Raw genomic sequence first — 21,769 nt, forward strand, 5'->3', positions numbered from 1 at the left:
AAAACCCCTCTGGTGGTGCCTAACCCTAAGACCCCCTTGGTGGTGCCTCACCATAAGACCATTTAAGTGGTGCCTAACCTTAACACCCCCTGATCCCTGTTACCAAAAATATAATACATTTCAATTCAATTGCAGTCACCCGCTAAATAGTGTAACGGCTTTTTATATTACGAAAAAATAACAATTATGCCCACATATATCGATAAATATCAATTGCGCCCGTCTTTGACCGCAACCTTTTCAACTGCTGTTTGTACGAGGCTAAAACCTTTGCAAATAGATTGGTAAGAAGTGGAGGTAGTGACAAATGTCCCTGCAATGGGAGATCTCTGTCTGCAAAAAATGACTGCAGCCATGAAATGGTGTGATGGCAGTATTATTGCCTACAGTAGGGCCGGGGGGCAGAAAAGGGGGCAGTGCTCAGCCACACTGGGAGTAAAACATCAGTGCCCAGCAAGCAAAAAAAAATACTCAGGATAATTTTGTTAGTACTCTTTCACCTACTTTTAGTTACTTTTTCAATTATTAAATGCTTAAAAGTTATTTTAAAGAGAATATGAAAATTATCTCCTAGGAGATAACTCAGGGGAAAAAAGCTAATTGCATATGGGCCCAGGTCTCTCCCAACCCCTCCCTCACATTGCGAAATGGAATAACGTTTATGGATATGACAAATATGAATAAGAGCTATGTGTATAGATGGTCAATGAGAAGCTAATAATTCTGGCTTGCATGGAAATTGAATACAAACTATGTGCAGCCTGGAATTGAACCCATTAACCTTCCTGGCGGTAACCGTGAACGTAGTTCGGGGTAAGCCGCGCAGGAGGTTTTCTCAGGCCCTGCTGGGCCGATTTGCTTAATTTTTTTTGCTGCACGCAGCTAGCACTTTGCTAGCTGCGTCAGCACACCGATCGCCGCCGCCCCACGCTCGATCGCCGCTATCCGTCGCGCCGCCCCCCCCCCCCAGACCCCGTGCGCTGCCTGGCCAATCAGTGCCAGGCAGCGCTGAGGGGTGGACCGGGACTCCCAATGACGTCACAACGTCGCTGACGTCAACCCGCCCCCATCGTCATGGCGACGGGGGAAGCCCTCCAGGAAATCCTGATCGGAGATCGCCAAAGGCGATCGAAGCGGGTGGGGGAATGCCGCTGAGCAGCGGCTATCATGTAGCGAGCCCTGGGCTCGCTACACGATTTAAAAAAAAACAAAACTGCTGCGCTGCCTCCTGGCGGAATTTATTAGACCGCCAGGAGGGTTAAAATTGCAGTAAGTGTATTTGATTAGCCCAATTCCAAACTGCATACAACTTGAAATAAATTGTCATGCAATCTCTGCAAAAGAGTAATGATTTGCGACCCATACCAAAGAGCTAATATGGCTTCACTTTGCCAAAATTTTCATCACAATTTGCAGGTTTTTGTGGAAAATGTTCACAAAAATAGTTGCACTTATGCAAAGATGAGATTTTTTGGGGAAAAACTTATGGAAGTCAAAGGAGTTAAGAATAGGCGCTTCTGTAAAAAGGCCAGTGTTTGTACAAATTCCTATTTTGGAAATACTTCAACCAAATTTAGCAAAATGTATAATTTTTCTCAGTAGTGACTTTAAATCAAACTATGGAGTTGATTCAAAAAACTTATGTCACCAATTAGTCTAGGCTAATTTCACTGATACAGAAGAATGCAGTATTGTGCCACCAACACCAGAGGGCAGAGGCATAACAAGACCTAGTAGGGCCCCCCTTGCAAAATGATAGCATGGGCCTCCTTGGCCCCGAACCCCATGTTGGTCACGTGATCGGGAGCCAGCGAATGACAGTAGAGCGTGTTCTGCTGTGAAGCAACGTGTGGAAGCATGAAAAAAATTACACATGCTCCTGTTACTCTGCATGGCGAGAGGAGGTGATGGGGACGTTTTTTTGTGAGTTTTTGAGGGGAGGTTTTTTTTTTTTGCTAATTGGCAGCACTTGTGGTTGGGGAGAGGAGGAGGGGCCCCAAAGCCTCTTGGCCCCCCTGCGATGGCAGGGGTCGCAGGGGTGATTGTTACACCCATGCCAGAGGGTACTCAGGCACCTTTGTAATTTAAAAGCAAATTGAGCTGATACAAACTTTATGTTAATTTTATGCAGCCTGGACTTGCAGTTTACTTGTCAGTACAATAAAAGAAATGCTCTCTGTATCGCATCTGGATTCTATTATCCTGCACTGCAATCATTTATCAAACACCAAATTACATACAGCATCATTTCCTAAGCACCACATGCGGTAAAAAAAACCTTTGTGAGTTGTAATGCAGCTTTTGGTAATTTACCAAACTATTCCCGCATCAGTTAAAGTGACACTGAAGTGAAAAAACGTATGATATAATGAACCACGTGTAGTACGGATAATTAATAGAGCATTAGTAGCAAAGAAAAGAGTCTCATATTTTTATTTTCAGTGATACAGTTTTTTTTTTTTTTTTTTTTTTTTTTAATAATGTTGCATTATTCTGTCATATTTGAAGTTTACAAACTACACTCTGCATTTTAAATTATGAAACAGAGCAGAGCTAATGACCCTTAGAACTTCTCTGCAGTAAAATCTTATCTGAAGTTGTCTTTCTTTCTTTTTTTTATGTATAAGTGCGTCAGAAAATAGCACTGCTCTCTGACTAAATTAGTCAGAGAGCTCAGAGAAGCTCTTTTGCATAGATAACAGTGAAGTTTCTTAACTCTCCCTGTACTGGAAACAATATGCGATTCATATCTGTGATAATAATGTTTTATTTATTAGCTGTACTACTTATACAAGTTGTTATATCATAAGTTTATTTTCACTTCAGATTCCCTTTAAAATCTATTTTCCAGCACATAACATTTTATGTGTTATCATTTGTTGATTGTCTGCATTTTGATAAAGATTTAACGTTTTAGCAAATTGACCGGCAAGTGGATTCCTTCTATTTCTGCTAGATTACAAAGTAGTACTTATTTTATATTGAGTATTTTCTTGCTTGCTGAGCTCTTAAAGAGACACTGAAGCGGAAAAAAAATTATGATATTGTGATTTGTATGTGTAGTACAGCTAAGAAATAAAACATTAAGATCAGATACATCAGTCTAATTGTTTCCAGTACAGGAAGAGTTAAGAAACTCCAGTTGTTATCTCTATGCAAACAAGCCATTGAGCTCTCCGACTTTCAAAGTTGTGGAGAGGGCTGTTATCTGACTTTTATTATCTCAACTGTAAGTAAACAAATGTCTTTTTTCTCTGCTAGAGGAGAGGTCATTACTTCACAGACTGCTCTGAAAGACTCATTTTGAATGCTGAGTGTTGTGTAATCTGCACATATTATAGAATGATGCAATGTTAGAAAAAACACTATATACCTGAAAATATAAATATGAGAATATTTTCTTTACTGCTAATCTTCTAGTAATTATTCATAGTACACAACCAATTCACCATATCATATATTTTTTTTTCGCTTCAGTGTCTCTTTAAAAAGTATTTTATGAATAAGATGCAAAATTATCTCTTGTGAGAAAACTCTGGAGTGTTGTCTTTCAGAGCATGAATTTCTCCTATAACTTTATTGCAGGGAAAGTAATTTCTGCAACTCACCAATGACACAACTTTGTCATAGGATTCAAGCATGACGTTCTTCCCGTTCACTTCCATGATTTGGTCCCCAGACTGGACTCCAGCTTTAGAAGCTGCTCCACCAGGAGCCAGGTTGTCCAAGTAGACTCCACTGACACCTTATAGCAAAAATATAGTCAAACAAAGCAGTGTTAAATATTGAACAGTTACAATAGTAGAAACATTGTAAAGAATTGGTGAGCATGTAACCCAGGTTCACCGATCTTTTTGTCTCCCTGAAGGATAAGCCTCACTCTTGCAACAGAGTCTCCTCCATGCTGTTCATCACTGGGACCAGGGCCGGATTTAGGGCAAGGCCACCTAGGCCATGGCCAAGGGCACCAAAGCAGCAGGCTAAACTGGTGCAAGCTTGCAAATGCTGCAATGCAGGGAGATCAGGCAAGCACCTGAACTGCGGTGTTCTGCTGCCAGCGGCCTGTGCAACGCCGCCACCTTGCTCTCTGTGCACATTTGCATTGTGGCCAGTGCTATGGACTTGGGCAAGAGTGGAAATGTAAATTGGGCAGAATTGGAGACAGAAAAGAAGAGGAAGCTTCTGTGCTGGAGATGAACGGAGATGTGAATGATACTGATGGCTGCTGCGGTGTGGCGTCGAGCTGGCTTCCTATACTGGAGGGGATGGAAAAAGGAGGGATTAAGGGAGTAATCTGGCTACCTACACTGGAGAGAAGGGGAGGGGTCAGCTCGCTACTTATACAAAAGGGGGGCGGCTTGTGACAGTGGCTTAGGGCGGTAAAGAGTCCAAATCCGGTGTAATGTATGATTGCGCTGCCCGGAAGCTTCCTTCCACACTGCGTAGCACGCATGCTCAGTGTGAAGTTAACGATGCTGCTGGAGGTAAAATACTAAATATCTTCACTTCCACACCTCTTACACTCCCCAAATTTTCAGGGTAGGTAGGGGACCCCCCGAACTACCTCTATATTAAATTGCAGCCCCCGAGACCCGCTGGTTCAGGAGATAGATTACAGAAACCGATCTCTGGAACCAGCGGGTCTGGGGAATGCAATTTGGCATACCCTGAAAATGTGAGGAGTGGAGATATCTAGTATTTTACCACCAGCAGCATCATTCGATAGGAAATGTGGCCGCACAGTCTCCTACTGCGCATGCGGAGCAGCGCAAATCAATAGGCAGCGTAATCAGACACAACATCGGCCCTGACTGGGACAGCAGGCACTGTACAACATAGAGATGGGATGTGGAATTTACATGATCACACTACAGTAATTTCTTTGTGTGCGATTTCTGCACCCACAGCCACAGTCATGATACTGCTGCTGCTGTATTAAAGAGGAACTTTACCAGGATTGAACTTCATCCCAATCAGCAGCTGATACCCCCTTTCCCATGAGAAATCTTTACCTTTTCTCAAATAGATCATCAGGGGGGTCTGAATGGTTGATATTGTGGTGAAACCCCTCCCACAGTGTGATGTCATGGCCAAGGCCCTGACAGTTTGCTGTCTGTGAACCTTGTTGCATTGTGGGAAATAATGGCTTTTTCACACTGCCAAGCAAGTAACATCTCCCTCTGTGCATAGAACTCTCGTTAATGAACATTCTGTACAGATCACCTGGCACAACTAAAGATGTCACCACCAGTGATACATTTCAGAATGTAAATCATGGAGAGGAAATATTTTACAATGGGCAAACACTGACTGAATAATCTGTAAATGAATATTGTAATAAATAAACAATTGTATTCATTATGTTATTTTTACTACAGGTCCTCTTCGAGGATAAAGGATAGACCTTTGCTGGAGAACATGTGGTCCAGGTGAGGGACACTTGTCTGCTAACACTTTCTTCTGATAATATGCATTTTACATGCAGTTACGATGGCTTTTTCTATAGTCTTGTTGGGTAAACCTATAATGTCGGTTCATCCGTAACCTATGAATGGACCTTAAGAATGGACACATTTACAGTAAAGCAGTGGCTGGATGGTGTAATGGTTACAGGCTCTGCCTCTGACCCAGGAGACCTGGGTTTGAATCTTGGCTCTTCCTGTTCAGTAAGCCAGCACGGATTCAGTAGGAGACCATGGGCAAGACTTCCTAATTCTGGTACTGCCTATAGAGCGCATCCTAGTGGCTGCAGCTTTGGCGCTTTGAGTCCGCCAGGAGAAGAGCGCGATATAAATGTTCTTTGTCTTGTCTAAAGAAGAAAAAGTATTAGTCAACATTGATTGCCAGCATTACTGTGCTGCTGGATGGGGCCTAGCAGCCAGCTCAGGGGCCCTGGGGGATAAATTTGGTGGAGAGGTGCGGATCAGGGAATAATGGCGCACAGCGCCTATGCATAAAAATGGCGCCGCATTAAAAAGATACTCTTATCGCTATTTATCGTTAGTACTGCATAATAATGGCACACAGGGAAAATAGAAGAAAAACGGCACACACTAACGTTATTTATCAATAGCGCCGTTCATATGCCAAACAGCAGACGTTATTGCGCACAGTAACGTTATTTATCAATAGCGCCCTACATAAGCCAAACTGCAGATGTTATTTAACTGCAAAACGATGAATGGATTTAACCTTCCTAGCGTTCTGGACGAGCTCGTCCAGAGACGCTAGAGGGCACCGCTCAGGCCCCGCTGGGACGATTTTGATATTTTTTTTTTCAAACACGCAGCTAGCACTTTGCTAGCTGCGTGTTTGCCCCGATCGGCGCCGCTCGCCACTGATCCACCGCTACCCGACGCGAAAGAGGGCCCCCCCGCAGACCCCGTACGCAGCCTGGCCAATCGCCGCCAGGCTGCACTTTGGGGTGGATCGGGAGTCCCAGTGACGTCACGACGTTGATGACGTCACTCCGGTCGTCGCCATGGTGACGGGGGAAGCCCTAAAGGAAATCCCGTTCAGAACGGGATTTCCTTATGGGCGTGATCGCCGGCGGCGATCAGAAGGGTGGGAGGGAGAGAGGAGGAAGGGGAGAATCATGTAGCTAGCGCTAGGCTAGCTACATGATAAGAAAAAAAAATCGGGCGAAAAAAACCCTTTGAATTGAAATGCCCAGCAGGTTAATGTAACACTGTCAAGGTTAGGGTTAGGCACCACCAGGGGAGATTTAGGGTTAGGCACCACCAGGGAGGTCTTAGGGTTAGGCCCCACCAGGGAGGTCTTAGAGTTAGGCACCACCAAGGGGGGTTAGGGTTAGACGCCACCAGGGGGGTGGTTAGGGTTAGGCACCACTAGGGGGTGCTTAGGGTTAGGCACCTCCAGGGGGGTGCTTATGGTTAGGCACCACCAGGTGGTGCTTAGGGTTAGGCACCTCCAGGGGGGTGCTTAGGGTTAGGCACCACCAGGGGGGTGCTTAGGGTTAGGCACCACCAGGGGGGTGCTTAGGGTTAGGCACCTCTAGGGGGCTGGTTAGGGTTAGGCACTACCAGGGGGTGCTTAGGGTTAGGCACCTCTAGGGGGATGGTTAGCATTAGGCACCACCAGGGGGGTAGTTAGGGTTAGGCACCACCAGGTGGGTGGTTAGGGTTAGGCACCACCAGGGGGGGTTTAGGGGTTAGGGACAGGTACAGAGAGGGTTCTGAGTGTTAACACTAAATAACGATAAGGCTTTACCGCTAAAAAACGATAAGGCTTTAACGTTAAATAGCAATAAGCGTCAAACAGATTAGCGGCAACACCCTGCGCCATTATTCGCAGGCTCCATTTTCAGATGGATCCGAGGAGGTGTTAGGTAGGCCCCCAAACTACTTTTGCCCCATTGTAGCTAGAACTAACCCTGACCTCTGATGCCTCAAAGTTGCATTATGTGGACTGGACTCTCTCTGCTGATCTCTATGGGCCGTGTGCTGGCCTCACAAAAAGTCGGATTCAGGCTCTCACCTTTCACGGTCTTTAGAGAAAATCCAAAAGTCCCTTTGTCTTTAACCACATAACACAGTCTGGGCTGGTGGGACTCGGGATCGGTTGGTTGTGGTGAACTGGTTCCAGCTGAAGGTGCTTTGTTGGCAGACGAGTCCACAATATTTTTCTTGGAATTTAAATAAGAAACTTCATCTAGAATCACCAGTTTGACTGAATTTCCACTTGCCTTAATGAGATCCACCACCTGTTATACATAAATCAGAATGAATTATACACAAGCAATTCACCAAACCTCAGAAGCATCTCCAGAGGCCCCACAGCAAAGTTGTGTAGTTACTCATGGCACTAAGCCCACTCGACTAATGAGACCCTGAGTGACATCACTGAGAATGCAACCTATCCATTCACTTGAGACCAGTGACATCACTGAGAATGCAGCCTCTCCATTCACTAGAGACCAGTGGCATCACTGAGAATGCAGCCTATCCATTCACTAGAGACCAGTGGTATCACTGAGAATGCAGCCTATCCATTCACTAGAGACCAGTGGCATCACTGAGAATGCAGCCTATCCATTCACTAGAGACCAGTGACATCACTGAGAATGCAGCCTATCCATTCACTAGAGACCAGTGACATCACTGAGAATGCAGCCTCTCCATTCACTTGAGACCAGTGACATCACTGAGAATGCAGCCTCTCCATTCACTAGAGACCAGTGGCATCACTGAGAATGCAGCCTATCCATTCACTAGAGACCAGTGGCATCACTGAGAATGCAGCCTATCCATTCACTAGAGACCAGTGGCATCACTGAGAATGCAGCCTATCCATTCATTAGAGACCAGTGACATCACTGAGAATGCAGCCTATCCATTCACTAGAGACCAGTGACATCACTGAGAATGCAGCCTATCCATTCACTAAAGACCAGTGACATCACTGAGAATGCAGCCTATCCATTCACTAGAGACCAGTGACATCACTGAGAATGCAGCCTATCCATTCACTAAAGACCAGTGACATCACTGAGAATGCAGCCTATCCATTCACTAGAGACCAGTGGCATCACTGAGAATGCAGCCTATCCATTCACTAAAGACCAGTGACATCACTGAGAATGCAGCCTATCCATTCACTAGAGACCAGTGACATCACTGAGAATGCAGCCTATCCATTCACTAAAGACCAGTGACATCACTGAGAATGCAGCCTATCCATTCACTAGAGACCAGTGACATCACTGAGAATGGAGCCTATCCATTCATTAGAGACCAGTGACATCAAGGAGAATGCAGCCTATCCATTCACTAGAGACCAGTGACATCACTGAGAATGCAGCCTCTCCATTCACTAGAGACCAGTGACATCACTATGAATGCAGCCTATCCATTCACGAGACCAGTGACATCACTATGAATGCAGCCTATCCATTCACTAGAGACCAGTGACATCACTGAGAATGTAGCCTATCCATTCACTAGAGACCAGTGACATCACTGAGAATGCAGCCAATCTATGCACTGGAGGTCAGAGGTCAATTACAATTCAGCCTATTAAATGATTCACCTATAAATATAAGCTGGAGAGACAGTCAATGCTGAAGTTACCTCAGGGTGCTCTTTTTCATCCACAGATATTCCATTAACCTTGATTACTCGGTCTCCATCTTTTAATCCAGCTTTGTCTGCAGAGCTGCCCTTTTCCACAGAGCGGACGAGGTGGCCGATTTCATCCTGTTCGATGCGCAGGAAGAACCCGTAGCCCTTCCCATCCTCCTTAGTTACGGTGCATTCACGGGGTGTGGCGATAGAGGCCATTTCTGAAACCGCGAAAAACGAAAATAAGTGAATATGCAGACATTCTATTCAAAGTAACTGAAAAGAGAGCAGGGCCCTGACATGTTTTTCCTCTTACATATGTTTTTCTACATTTCCACTCTGATTACGTCTCTTTAATCTTCAAGACTTTTCATGTACTGCCACTCTTCATAAATGTCACTTCCTTAGGTTTTTTCACATTCCCCAACTATCAATTACTACTCAGCTACAGGCTACAAGCTACAGGCAACAGGGCTGTTTTTGCACATGGGCAACCCAGGTAGATGCCTGGGGTGACACCTGCAGGATGGGGCACCACAGAATTATTCGTAGCACAACTGACTCTATGGAATTCTTATACACAACTGCTAGTTGCATTCAGGAAGGGATGGGGGTTAATTTCAACAACTAAACAAGCACTGCTAATTCGCATAAACACTTCTGAATGACACATCAGTGATTCGGTTGGTGCTATTAACACCTTCCAACCGCCTAACGCCGATAGGCATCGGGAAGGTGGCAGCCCCAGGACCGCCTAACACCAAAAGGCTCCGTCATCAGTCTACCAGCAGCGATCACCGCCAGTGACTGTTAGATGTCGAAATTGTCATCTATTTACATTGTACATCGCTGCGATCTGCTGCAGCGCTGTACTGGGGACAGCCGTGTCACTTGGCTGTCCCCCGGAGAGGCACCGATCGCGATCCCCTCTCATAGGCTATTGCCTATGTGAAGGGATCACCCTGATTGGCTGGTGGGGGGAGGGAGGGGGGGGAATAAAAAAATACACCGTTTTATTAAAAAGCAACAGCAAATTAATAAAAAAAAAACACTGCCTGCAGCAGCGATCAGAGGCCATCAACATAAAGCTCTGTTGGTGGGCAGAAAAGGGGTGGGGGGGGGGGATTCATGTATGTGCCAAGTTGTGTGGCTCTACAGCACAAAGTTAAAGCTGCAGAGCACTTAATTGTAAAAAAAATAGCCTGGTCACTAGGGGGTGTAAGCCTGTGGTGCTTAAAGAGGAACTTCAGCCTAAACAAACATACTGTCATTAAGTTACATTAGTTATGTTAATTAAAATAGATAGGTAATATAATATCTTACCCATCCTGTTTTAAAAGAACAGGCTAGTGTTTGATTTCATGAGGGCAGCCATCTTTTTGGTTGTAATGAGGTGACAGGGAGTATGATACACAGTTTCAACTGTCCTGTGTGCTGATCACCCCTCCCAGTTGCTAAGCAACGTGAATAACATAGGAAATCCCATCATGCTCTGCACAGCATCAGGGGGAAAAAGCCCGGGCAGTTTTCTTTGATAGGTGGAGCTTAGATAAAAATACAGCAAAAAATGATGCTTTGGTAAGAAAAACAAAGTTCTGATGCTCTGAAACTGTTAAAGAAACACCAAGCCTTTTCAGTGCTGCTGAGTAGATTTTTAGTCCGGAGGTTCACTTTAGGTGGCTTATGAAATAATCAAGCTGTAATTGTTTTAGGTTTGGTCTGTATTGATTGTCGAACCTCTTCTGGATTTGCAGGACAAAAGATATGGTCTGTACATAAACAGTATGGATACGCACCTCAATCATATATCACCTCAGATATATATATATATATATATATATATATATATATATATATATATATATTCTTTGTCGGGACAACCTAGGCTTTCTCTAGGTAATATTTTCCCCCCCAATAATTGACCTATATTTGGCATTTTACAGGAAGTAAAAAGATAGTAAAAAAAGCAGAAAACACATTTTTTTTTCATTTTTCACCCTTCCTAAGTGTCACGGGTGTAAAATATATAAAAATATATTCTCTGGCTATATCCGGACAAATTAATACCACATATGCCATATTTCTATACGGAGTGATGATTGTAACCTGCTAATTACGCTTACACATTTCGTTTAAATTTTCGCAATTACAGCAATACCTAATTACAATGTGGACGTTCAATCGATTTAGTATAATCAATTTGTAATTTTGCGTCCTTTTTTTAACCAAATCCATAGCCTTTGTAAAAATTAGACTAAGGAGTCAGAGTCTGAACAATTTTGGATACCTGGAGTGAGGAGTCGGATGATTTTTGTACTGGCTCCATAGCCCTGGTGCAACCATGGTGAAGGGGCATCTTGTGGATTATACCCCCTTTGTACCTCATGCCCCCTTGTACCTCTTGTGTCTTCTTGTGTTCTCCTCTGTCCCCCTTGTGTCCCCCCTGTGTCCGCTTCCATCTTCCTTTTGTCCTCCATTATGCCTCTGTCCTCCTTGTGTACTCCTCTATGCCCCTTTGTGTCTCCCTGTGACATCCTCTGTTCTTTTGGTGTCCTCCTGTGCCCCCCATGTGTCCGCCTCTGTCCTCCTTGTGTCCTCCCCTCTGTCCTCCTGTGCCCCCCATGTGTCCGCCTCTGTCCTCCTTGTGTCCTCCCCTCTGTCCTCCTGTGCCCCCCAAGTGTCCACCTCGGTCCTCCTTGTGTCCTCCCCTCTGTCCTCCTGTGCCCCTCATGTGTCCGCCTCTGTCCTCCTTGTGTCCTCCCCTCTGTCCTCCTGTGCCCCCCATGTGTCCACCTCTGTCCTCCTGTGCCCCTCATGTGTCCGCCTCTGTCCTCCTTGTGTCCTCCCCTCTGTCCTCCTATGCCCCCCATGTGTCCGCCTTTGTCCTCCTTGTGTCCTCCTCTATGCCCCTTTGTGTCCTCATCTATGCCTTTTTGTGTCCCCCTGTGTCCTCTATGCCTCTTTGGGTCCCCCCATGTTCTCCTCTATCCCCCTTTGTGTTCCCTTGTGTCCTCCTCTATGCCCCTTTGTGTCCTCATCTATGCCTTTTTGTGTCCCCCTGTGTCCTCTATGCCTCTTTGGGTCCCCCCATGTTCTCCTCTATCCCCCTTTGTGTTCCCTTGTGTCCTCCTCTATGCCCCTTTGTGTCCCCCCTTGTATCCTCCTCTATGCACTTTTATGTCACCCTGTGTTCTCCGTTTGTCCCCATGTCCTCCTCTGCATGGGCACAGTACAGGGAGCCCCCCACATTGCGGCGGGTTGGAGGTTTGTATTGGCAGCATTCACAAGTCAGGAACTCCCTACATTTGGACTGTAAGACGCAGTTACTTTTTTCCCCCACTTTGGGGGAGAATAAGTGAGTCTTATAGTCCAAAAAATATAGTATTTCCTTTTAAGCAACACTAGTCTGGCAGCCGGCTGATCATTCCGGCATCAGAAGTGGCTGAATCACACACCTGAAGCACGCATGTGGCATATCCAGTCAAATGTCAGTCAAACATCTAACCTAACCTGCATGCTGGTTCAGAATCTATGGCTAAAAGTATTAGAGGCAGGTGATTATCAGCAATTTCTAATGTTTAAACTTAAATAAATTCTGTATGTCATCCTCCATATCCTTCTCACTTCAAGTTCTTAAAGCGGGCCTGAACTCAGAACTCATCTCTGCTCTAAAAGATACACAACAGCATAATAACCTTTAAACAAAAAACATTTCTTTGTTACAGCTGATACAAATCCTGCAATAAATCTGTACAGTTTCTACTTCCTGATTCATGGAGGCAGACATTGTTTACAGCCTGTACTTTTAAATGGGCTTATCTGCCATCTCTGCCATAGGCAATCATGTGACACAGGGGAGGATCAAATTACAACTAGTGATTAGACACAAATGAGGGGGAATTACACAGGCCAAACTCTTTAAATACATACAGGGTGCATTTCTGTTATGTTTTCCTTCTGTCCTGTGCAAGAGTTCAGGTACACTTTAAAGTTGGAAGTCTGCATCTCTCAATCAGACGTGACTCTCTGCAATGATAACACTATCTTAGGCACAGGTCTGTCAGGCCCTCCCATGTGTTCAGGCTATGATATTTCAAGAATCTGGTCTTTAGGGAACGTCACAACTTATCACATTCCACTGCAGAGTCTAAAGTTCTTCAAGAAGTGGCTGCAGGCATAATTCAACCAAACCTGGTTAATGAATAGAGTGGATACTACATAGCAGAACTAATGGAGTTATCAGCTTGGAAAAAATGATAGATTATCAGTTCTATTAATTGACTGCCTCAGGGAGCAAAGCAATCATATATCTGAGTCCATCTGGAAGTACTATGCAGCAAAATATCTGCTTTGTTTGACCCTTAACCGTCTTGTCGCAAGAAAAAAAAAGTTTCTAAATTCCTAAATGCTCAGAGTATACCTAAATGCTCTGGGAATGTGGAGGAGATCTTTGTTGGAATCTATACATGCAGCAGCTTTCATGCTTAGACTGCACATATGCCAAATGGCTACAAGATGCCATTGTGCCTTTTGCCACACTTTATTTCCAAATGATATATTGTGGTCATTGTACTAGGAAAATTCTTAAAATGTTGTGATAGCCAGGGCAAATGGGCAAATAAAATGTGTGGGTTTTATCTGCAGTAGTATTGCTAAGGCTGGTTTCACAGTGGGACGTTACAGGCGCACGTTAGTGCAGCCTGTAACGCAGCCCACCGCACAGCAATGAAAAAATCAATGGGCTGTTCACAGTGCGGACGTTGCGTTACACAGTAACGCTGCGCCATAAGTCAACGTACTGCATGCAGAACTTTGTAAGCGGCAGAGCCGCGTTAGACTGCTTGCACATGCTCAGTAATGTTGGGGAGGAGCGGAGAGCGGCCAGGCACATGGCTAATATTCACTGCACTCAGTGACGTGCAGTGTTTACTTCTTGGAACGGCCGCTCTGTGTGGCGATTGGCCGGCGGGACCACGTGATGCCGCATGCGTCCAAGAGTGCTCATCACGGCATCACGGACGCCAGAGTGAGCTGCGCAACGCGGCTCACTCTGACATCCAAAGCAGGGAGCACCAGGCATTGTGTTAGGGGCACGTTATGCGACCATAACGTCCCCTAAAACGCAACGTCCTGGTGTGAAACCAGCCTTAAATAAGACTATAGGAGATTAAATTTGAGAGATAGAGTATTTGTTCCCTTATTTTTGCTTTAAAAATGCATAGGAAGAAAGGTAGTTACTGAAAATAAGTATCACCCACAAAAAGCCTAATCATTGGTAAAAAAAACCAACAAAAAAAACAAAGATACAGATCATTTAGGTGTGATAGGCAGCGATAAAGTTATTGGCAAATGCACAGCAGAGCCAAACCATCCACAAAGCAAACCTAAAAGGTGCCTAGGGCCTGCAGAGAGACTAGGGACCTGGTTGACACCAGCTCCCAATTAATTTTACAAAAAAAGCCAGGTGACCATCCAGGATGAGCGCAAAGTTGTTGGTATTTACCTGGGGCCTCATTTCACTATGATCCTTTTATGCTGTACGGACAGTGCCACCTTCAGGTTTAATAAGTCAGTGCAGCAGGTCTAACAATGAAAATACTTTTTTAATCTGCTTTATAAATAGCTGCTGTCAAACAGAGGTCAAACAGTGAGGATAGAAGATCAGTAATAATGTTCATCTACTCCTGATCATCACCACTTTATAAATAAGAAGACGTTTCAAAAAATAAAAAAGCACAATAAAATCATCAGTGCAAAAATCAAGCACCTCATCCCCTCAGAAGATCTACCAACCTTAGTTCCTGCCTTCATTACCTCCCGACTGGACTAATGTAATGCTCTCTACACCAGCCTTTCAAAAAAGAACTTGTACCACCTACAGCTGATACAGAATACTGCTGCCAGACTGTTAACCAACCAACCCCGTCACTGCCACATAACACCAGTCCTGCACTCCCTTCACTGGCTACTTATAAAGTGGAGGATCCTATTCAAGATCGGCCTACTGACATTTAAATCACTTCATAATCTGGGCCCTGGATACATGAAAGAAATGTTACAGCTGCGTAGCAATCCCTGCAATCTAAGATCCACAGGTTCTAATAATCTAGTCATACCCAGAGTCCACCTGAACACTTTTGGCCCCAGACCCTTCTGTCATGCTGCTCCTAAGTTATGGCACTCCTTTCCTCAACAGATCAGGACAGCTCCATCTCTGGACGTGTTTAAACCCAGACTGAAAACCCACCTGTTCAGTTTGGAATTTGCAGAAATATAATTTTATTGTGGTAATACTTTATCCTACTACCAAATACTTAAACAGGAACTCCAGTGAAAATAATGTAGTAAAAAAAATGCTTCATTTTTTACCATAATTATGTATAAATGATTTAGTCAGGTTTGCTCATTGTAAAATCTTTCCTCTCCCCGACTTACATCCTGACATTTATTACATGGTGACATTTTTACTGTGGGCAGGTTATGTAGCTGCTCCTAGCTGTTTTGGCTGTTAGAGACAGCTGTAAACAGCTAATTCCTGTCTGTGAACATTGTTACATTGTGGCAGTTTGCCCAGAGTACCGCGGTTGTCAGAGCTTCTTGTGGGAGGGGTTTCAGCACAAAATCAGTCATACAGCGCCCCCTGATGGTCTGTTTGTGAAAAGCATTCTATTTCTCATGTAAAAGGGGGTATCAGCTACTGATTGGGATAAAGTTCAATTCTAGGTTGGAGTTTCTCTTTAATCTGAGAGAGCCTAAGCTCTTTGAGTCCTATGGGAGAAAAGCACTACATAAATGTTATTGTAAAACAGTTTAGCGCTACAGAAATGTTATTGTTATTGTTCTTAATATTGTAAAATAGTTTAGATTGTTTATCCTGCTGTATCTTTTTTTTGTTTGTTATATAAATATGAAGCATATCATTTCAAGATATTGAAACACCATTTCTGTTTGCAAATTGCTAGGGTGAATGGAAGAATTATTTCAACTTGCTTAGATTTTTTTTTTTTTGGATGGGTATACTAAATATCGCCACATGGTTCCCAGCAAACACTTTCAGGCCTAGAACCCACTAGAGCACTGTATTGAGCGTTTAGGGAGCGCTTTAAATCGCTAGCGATTTCCCTAAACACTCCACAGTGTTTCCTTAAACACAAATTCCACAGTAGCGATTGCGATTAGCAAAATCGCAATCACAGGACATGCGGCATTTTGGGAGTGTTTGTGCTCCAATGTAAAGTATTGAAGCGCTGGCAAAACACTCATGAATCGCTACACACAGCGATTTGTGTGCGATTTTAAATTACTGATAATTTGAAAGGACCAATCAGAATTAAAATCGCTAAACAGTTATCGTTATCACAATTGTTGACAAAAAGCTTACACTTGTTAAAATCGCTACCAAAATCACCGGAAAACACTCATAGAATTGCTTACAAAATGCTATTTAACTTTTTGAGATTTTTTTACTGGGTTCCAGGCCTCAGATGGGTGTGTCAAAGTCTGCTGCTGCCAATGAAAGTCTGCTGCTGCCAATGAAAGTCTGCTGCTGCCAATGACTGAATTTAGCCTGGTACACACATCCAGTTTTGATTGGCCAATGACTAACCAATTTTTTACTACCACCATGTAGTATGAGAGCTAACCTACACAATCATAGTACACTGCTCATAGTATTCAATATCTGTTGGCCCTCATACTACATGGAGGTGGTAAAACTGGTCAACGGTTGGCCAATCTATATTGCATGTGTGTATGAGCCCTAAGTACAGGTCTTGAAAATAATTAACACCGTGTAGCTACCGACCAGTCATGAGATGCTACCAATTCTGAGTTTATGCATTTTTTTATGCAAATGTATACAGCAAGTGCAGGAGCGAGCTGATATATCTTATCATAATTATCATACTATTTGCTGAATTGTAATTATTAGTATCTTATTGACCATCCTACTAATGACACAGGCAGCAGGATTGCAAGTTCTGGGCTGGCTGTACTGCAGGCAGAGTACAGGTTCCAAGCTGGTAAAAACAGTGCAATCTGACTGTATAGACACTTTTGGAAATTCAGCTGGCTACAATGTAACTTAAAACTATACTTTTACAGTATTGACCCTCACATATAAAACTATTTGTGCAGGTCTGATATATGTTTATAGCAATTTTTGTGATGAAAATGGAATTTCCCTAATAATAATAGTAATAATAATAATATTAATGTCTATAAAATTGTGCTTTTCAAGACCTCCAGTATCCTTAGGCCCGGTTCACATTAGCGTTCGCTATCCGGATTTTCAGGATCTGATCCGGACCGCATACTGTACAAACGGAACGTACGTTCCGCATAGCAATGTAAAGTCTATGCGGACGTTCACACGTGTCCGTTCCGTACAGTACGGAGCCGGATCGGATCCGGACTCCGGCCTCTTTTCCAACATGCGCTATTTTTTGGGTCCGGATCTCCGGCCCACGCACCCGGACCGGAGCCGGACCTGAGCCTGACAGCACCATCAGGAACACAGAAACCAATGGGGAACGGAAGGCACAGAACACACTGCCTACAAAAACCTGACGTTCTACCCCACTTCCTATGCGTATCCAAGTGGCCATTTCGGATGGGGACACATGGGCCAAGCATGTCTGGAGAGGAGCAGCAGTGACAGACGTGCTGGAGCTGTTTGGCAGAATGTCGGAGGTGGAGGTGAGGCCTACAGCGGAGGAACCTGATTGTACACGTGCACCAGGTGCACCTTCTGCTGACCCCAACATTTTTTTTTTCAAATTTCGCTACTTTTTGCCCACGGATCCGGATGGCAGCCTGATGCATGCCTGATACAAACGGACCGGATCCGGATCAGGATCCGGTCCGTTTATTTGCCAAAACGCAAGTGTGAACGGGGCCTTAGCCAGGGTTCACACTTGTCAGTGGGGAAAACGCAAACTTTTTTTTCAATGCAAATTTTCCAGATGCTATGAGCATTCATCTGCGTTTAAATGTGTGCATTTTGCTACAGCAGCTAACGATTACCAAGGAGAAAACGGACGCGATGTGCAAATTTATGCTGCAAGATGTACTGTAAGTTATTTTCCTGCATAAGAAAATGCAAAAGCCATTTCTGAATTTTTAAACAGTGCTGAAATTCTGCATTGACTATCACTGTATGTGTGTCAATCGCGTTTTGCAAAATTGCAATACTGATGTGATTTTTAATAAGAGTGAATGCGAACTTAGTGCATAGTAGGTAATATAAACCCCCCTGGAGACATGACTGTTTGTGTTTTCTCTGGGGGGTCTGTAGATTCAGGTCTATCCTCATATCAAAATACACTGAATATAGTTTTGCCTTCTTAAAACAGAAGATATTTGCAATAGTTCAGCTGTAAGTGAGCAAGTACGGTTTCCCATGATGCATCACATCTGAATATGCAAATCATCTCTTTATTTACAGTGACCAGATTTTTCTAGGCTCAGCCTGGGATGGGAAATGGGCGTGTCCATGACCGTGGTGGAAAAATGTGTGTGTCCATGACCGTGGTGGAAAAATGTGTGTGTCCATGACCGTGGTGGAAAAATGTGTGTGTCCATGACCGTGGTGGAAAAATGTGTGTGTCCATGACCGTGGTGGAAAAATGGTCATGTCCATGACATGGTGTGGGCGGAGCAAACTGTAATGTAACTCTGAGGCAGTGGGCCAGAGTTTCCTCCCAAAACACTGATATACAAAGTGGCCCTAAAGGTAATTAGGCAATGTTCCCCAAATGCATAAGAAAGCAGTGTTCCCACAATGATGTAGTGAAATGGGAGATTTGCATCATGGATGTCAGTCTAACATGACTATGTACTCTGAAAAGTGCTTCAGAAGATGCAAGTGCTACATAAATACATAATAATGATATGGCGGAACATTAGACTTTGACTAAAGCTGGGATTAGATTGTTAGCTCCGCCAAGGACATGATTACATTCTCTGTAAAGTGCTGCGTTAGATGCCAGTGGTATATAAATACATAATAATATTGTAGGACATTAGACTATGACTATGGTGGGATTAGATTGTGTGCGAAATCTGCAGAAGATGCTGATGCTACAGTATTAGCATACCATTTAATAATTATGAGCCCCCAAAATGCTAAATGCTGCAATAATAACCCCAAAGTAGCAAATGCAGTCTCTATGACCATCAAATAATAACTGCAGCAACCGTTACCTCTGACACATGAATTGCAATAACCGTTACCTCCGACACATGAATTGCAATAACCGTTACCTCCGACAAATCAAATGCAACTACTGTTACCTCTGACACCTGAAATGCAGCAGAAAATGATTACTCCGACTCTGCAAATGGTAAATAAGCCAAACATTACCTCATGCGGCCACAGAGTCCTGCGGCTGGGACACCTGGCGGCCAAAAGTGGGACATAACCTGGGACACATTGCAGCCTGGGACAGGGGACCCCTGAACCTGGGATGTGTCTCAGGTAAAAGGGGGAGTCTGGTCAGGGTACTTTATGCCCCTAAAGCCGGGCACATATCCAACACCACTAGTGTATCGTGAGCCTTTAGCTTATACATTTTATAGTGTCACATCAATCTAATCATGAATCAGTCATATTATTTGATGTCTATTTTTAGTCATTTTAAGCGTGGACATACACAATGCAATCTGTAGGGTTTCTGTGCAAACTAGCCAACATCAATTCAGAACACTATTCCAGTATTTATTCTCTTAATCAAATTGCCTCCCTCCCTCCACTGATCCCCCCCCCCCCCCTTATAAAAAAAATCTACACTCACCTTCACGGTTCCATAACTTGGAGTTACTCACTAAGCATGTATTTTATTCACCCATGTGAGTCCTCTACTTTGCTCTCCCCCCTCTTAAAAAAACAAACCCAAAACAAACACTCATCCCACCTGACTTCAAAGCATTTTGATTTTGCAAATTTTGACAAGAACATTTTTTTTTGAGAGCATAAACAAATCAGGCACCTCCCAAACTCTACTGACAAAGCATTAGACATTTTTGTGAACTATTTTTTGGGAGAAAAGGTCAACAAAGGACACTAATGACAAATGCTCGACCCTCTTACACAATATTTGAGATGTGAAGCACCGCGATTAGACTTTGTTCCGTGTCACGCAGCTGCAACCTGAGAATTCTCCTGTCGGATAATATGCATACCCCAAGCACCGGCTTAATGTCTTGCCTACTGTATGAGCTCCCCTCCTAAAAAGTGGGAAAATGTGTCATTTTTTTTGCAGAAAACGAGACTCACCTTTGAGATGACAGGAGGACGGCTGAGCCTTCTCTCACAGACACACCGAGAGGAGTCTTACCTTGGGCTGGCAACAGTCATCTGGACTTTGGTTGGCCAAAGGTTGAATTAAAAGATGATCTATTTAACTCTAGCCTGGTGGATAAACTGCAAATTATATGTCCTGTGGATTAAACCGCTCTGCATTTTTGTTGTTTGTTTCAGGGTATGTCACTAGGATTTTTATGCTGATAGGTAACTGCTGCTTCAGTGAATTATTAAAGAACCTCTATCGTGGAATAGTGTGAAATTTAAATTGCATACATATAACAAGTGCATTTCTCCCAGAGTAAAATGTACTATAAATTACTTTTTTTTCTTCTATGCTGCTGTCACTTACAGTAGGAAGTAAAAAGATGACAGATCTGACAGATTTTGGACTGCTCCATCTCCTCATGGGAGATTCTTAATGTTACTTTTATTCTATACAAAAGCATCCCTTGGAAAAGATCTATAAAAAGATTCTGACCGGCCTCCCTACTCACTTGCACACTGTTTTGGCAGTTGGACTGACCAACTGTCATTCAGTAAGTGCTTTTGTAAGTAAACAAATACTTGAGAATCCCGCATGAGGAGATAGACTAGTCCAAAACCTTTCAGATCTGTCATATTTTCACTACCTACTGTAAGTTACAGTGACAAAAGAAAAAAGTAATTAATAATGCCTTTGACTCTACTCTGGGAGAAATCTACATTTTATATATATGTATCTTAAATTGTACAATTTTTTACAATAGTGATCCTTTTAACCTCCTGAGCGTTACGCTGCTCAGGAGGTTTTGAAACCTCAAAGTGCCCCAGTGTAAAAGTATTAGAGTAAATGCGATCCGTACATATTAGCTAGCACTAGGCTAGCTAGAATAGGTGCCCCCCCCCCCCCCCCCCGATTGCTCAGAATCCCCCCGATCAGTCCGCTTATACATCACCCAGCCAGGATCCAGTGATCGCCGCAGCCTCCCAGCCAGCTCCGTTCTCTCTATGGGGAGGCTGGTACACCAACGTCATGCGCAGACCCGATTTTCTCCATAGTGAGACCCGGAGCTGGCTGTGGAGGCTGCGGTGATCGCTGGATCCTGGCTGGGTGATGTATAAGCGGACTGATCGGGGGGATTCTTAGCAATCGGGGGGGGGGGGGGGGGGGTTCGGCCACTTATTCTAGCTAGCCTACTGCTAGCTAATATGTACAGATCACATTTACTCTAATAGTTTTTACACTGGAGCACTCAGAGGCTATTAAATCCTCTAGAGCGGCATGCCTGACACAGTGTCGGGCATACCGCTCAGGAGGTTAATTACAGTGATAATTATACTTTACATCCCTGTCAAGAAATAATTTGTGTGACTTCAGTGTATAGACCCAACATTAGGCAGAAAC

The 21,769-nt window shown here is 43.9% G+C and overlaps 1 protein-coding gene across 5 annotated transcripts in view; it reads right to left on the minus strand.

Annotated features, from left to right (window-relative positions):
- Positions 1 to 21,769, minus strand: part of PDZK1 (PDZ domain containing 1) — a 108,882-nt gene that overhangs the window by 18,693 nt on the left and 68,420 nt on the right. For 2 of the 5 annotated variants that reach the window (XM_068270743.1, XM_068270747.1), the window contains exons 2-4: positions 9,090 to 9,301; positions 7,498 to 7,723; positions 3,609 to 3,745 (exon numbers count right to left, since the gene is read on the minus strand). In XM_068270743.1, coding sequence (XP_068126844.1) covers positions 3,609 to 3,745; positions 7,498 to 7,723; positions 9,090 to 9,301 — 575 coding nt within the window. Of the gene's footprint in view, positions 1 to 3,608; positions 3,746 to 7,497; positions 7,724 to 9,089; positions 9,302 to 10,403; positions 10,423 to 19,873; positions 19,946 to 20,355; positions 20,442 to 21,769 lie in introns of those variants that run through there. The other 3 variants (XM_068270745.1, XM_068270746.1, XM_068270744.1) reach the window with 3 other exon arrangements.

Source organism: Hyperolius riggenbachi, chromosome 2 (genome assembly GCF_040937935.1).
Source record: "Hyperolius riggenbachi isolate aHypRig1 chromosome 2, aHypRig1.pri, whole genome shotgun sequence".
Lineage (NCBI taxonomy): Eukaryota > Metazoa > Chordata > Amphibia > Anura > Hyperoliidae > Hyperolius > Hyperolius riggenbachi.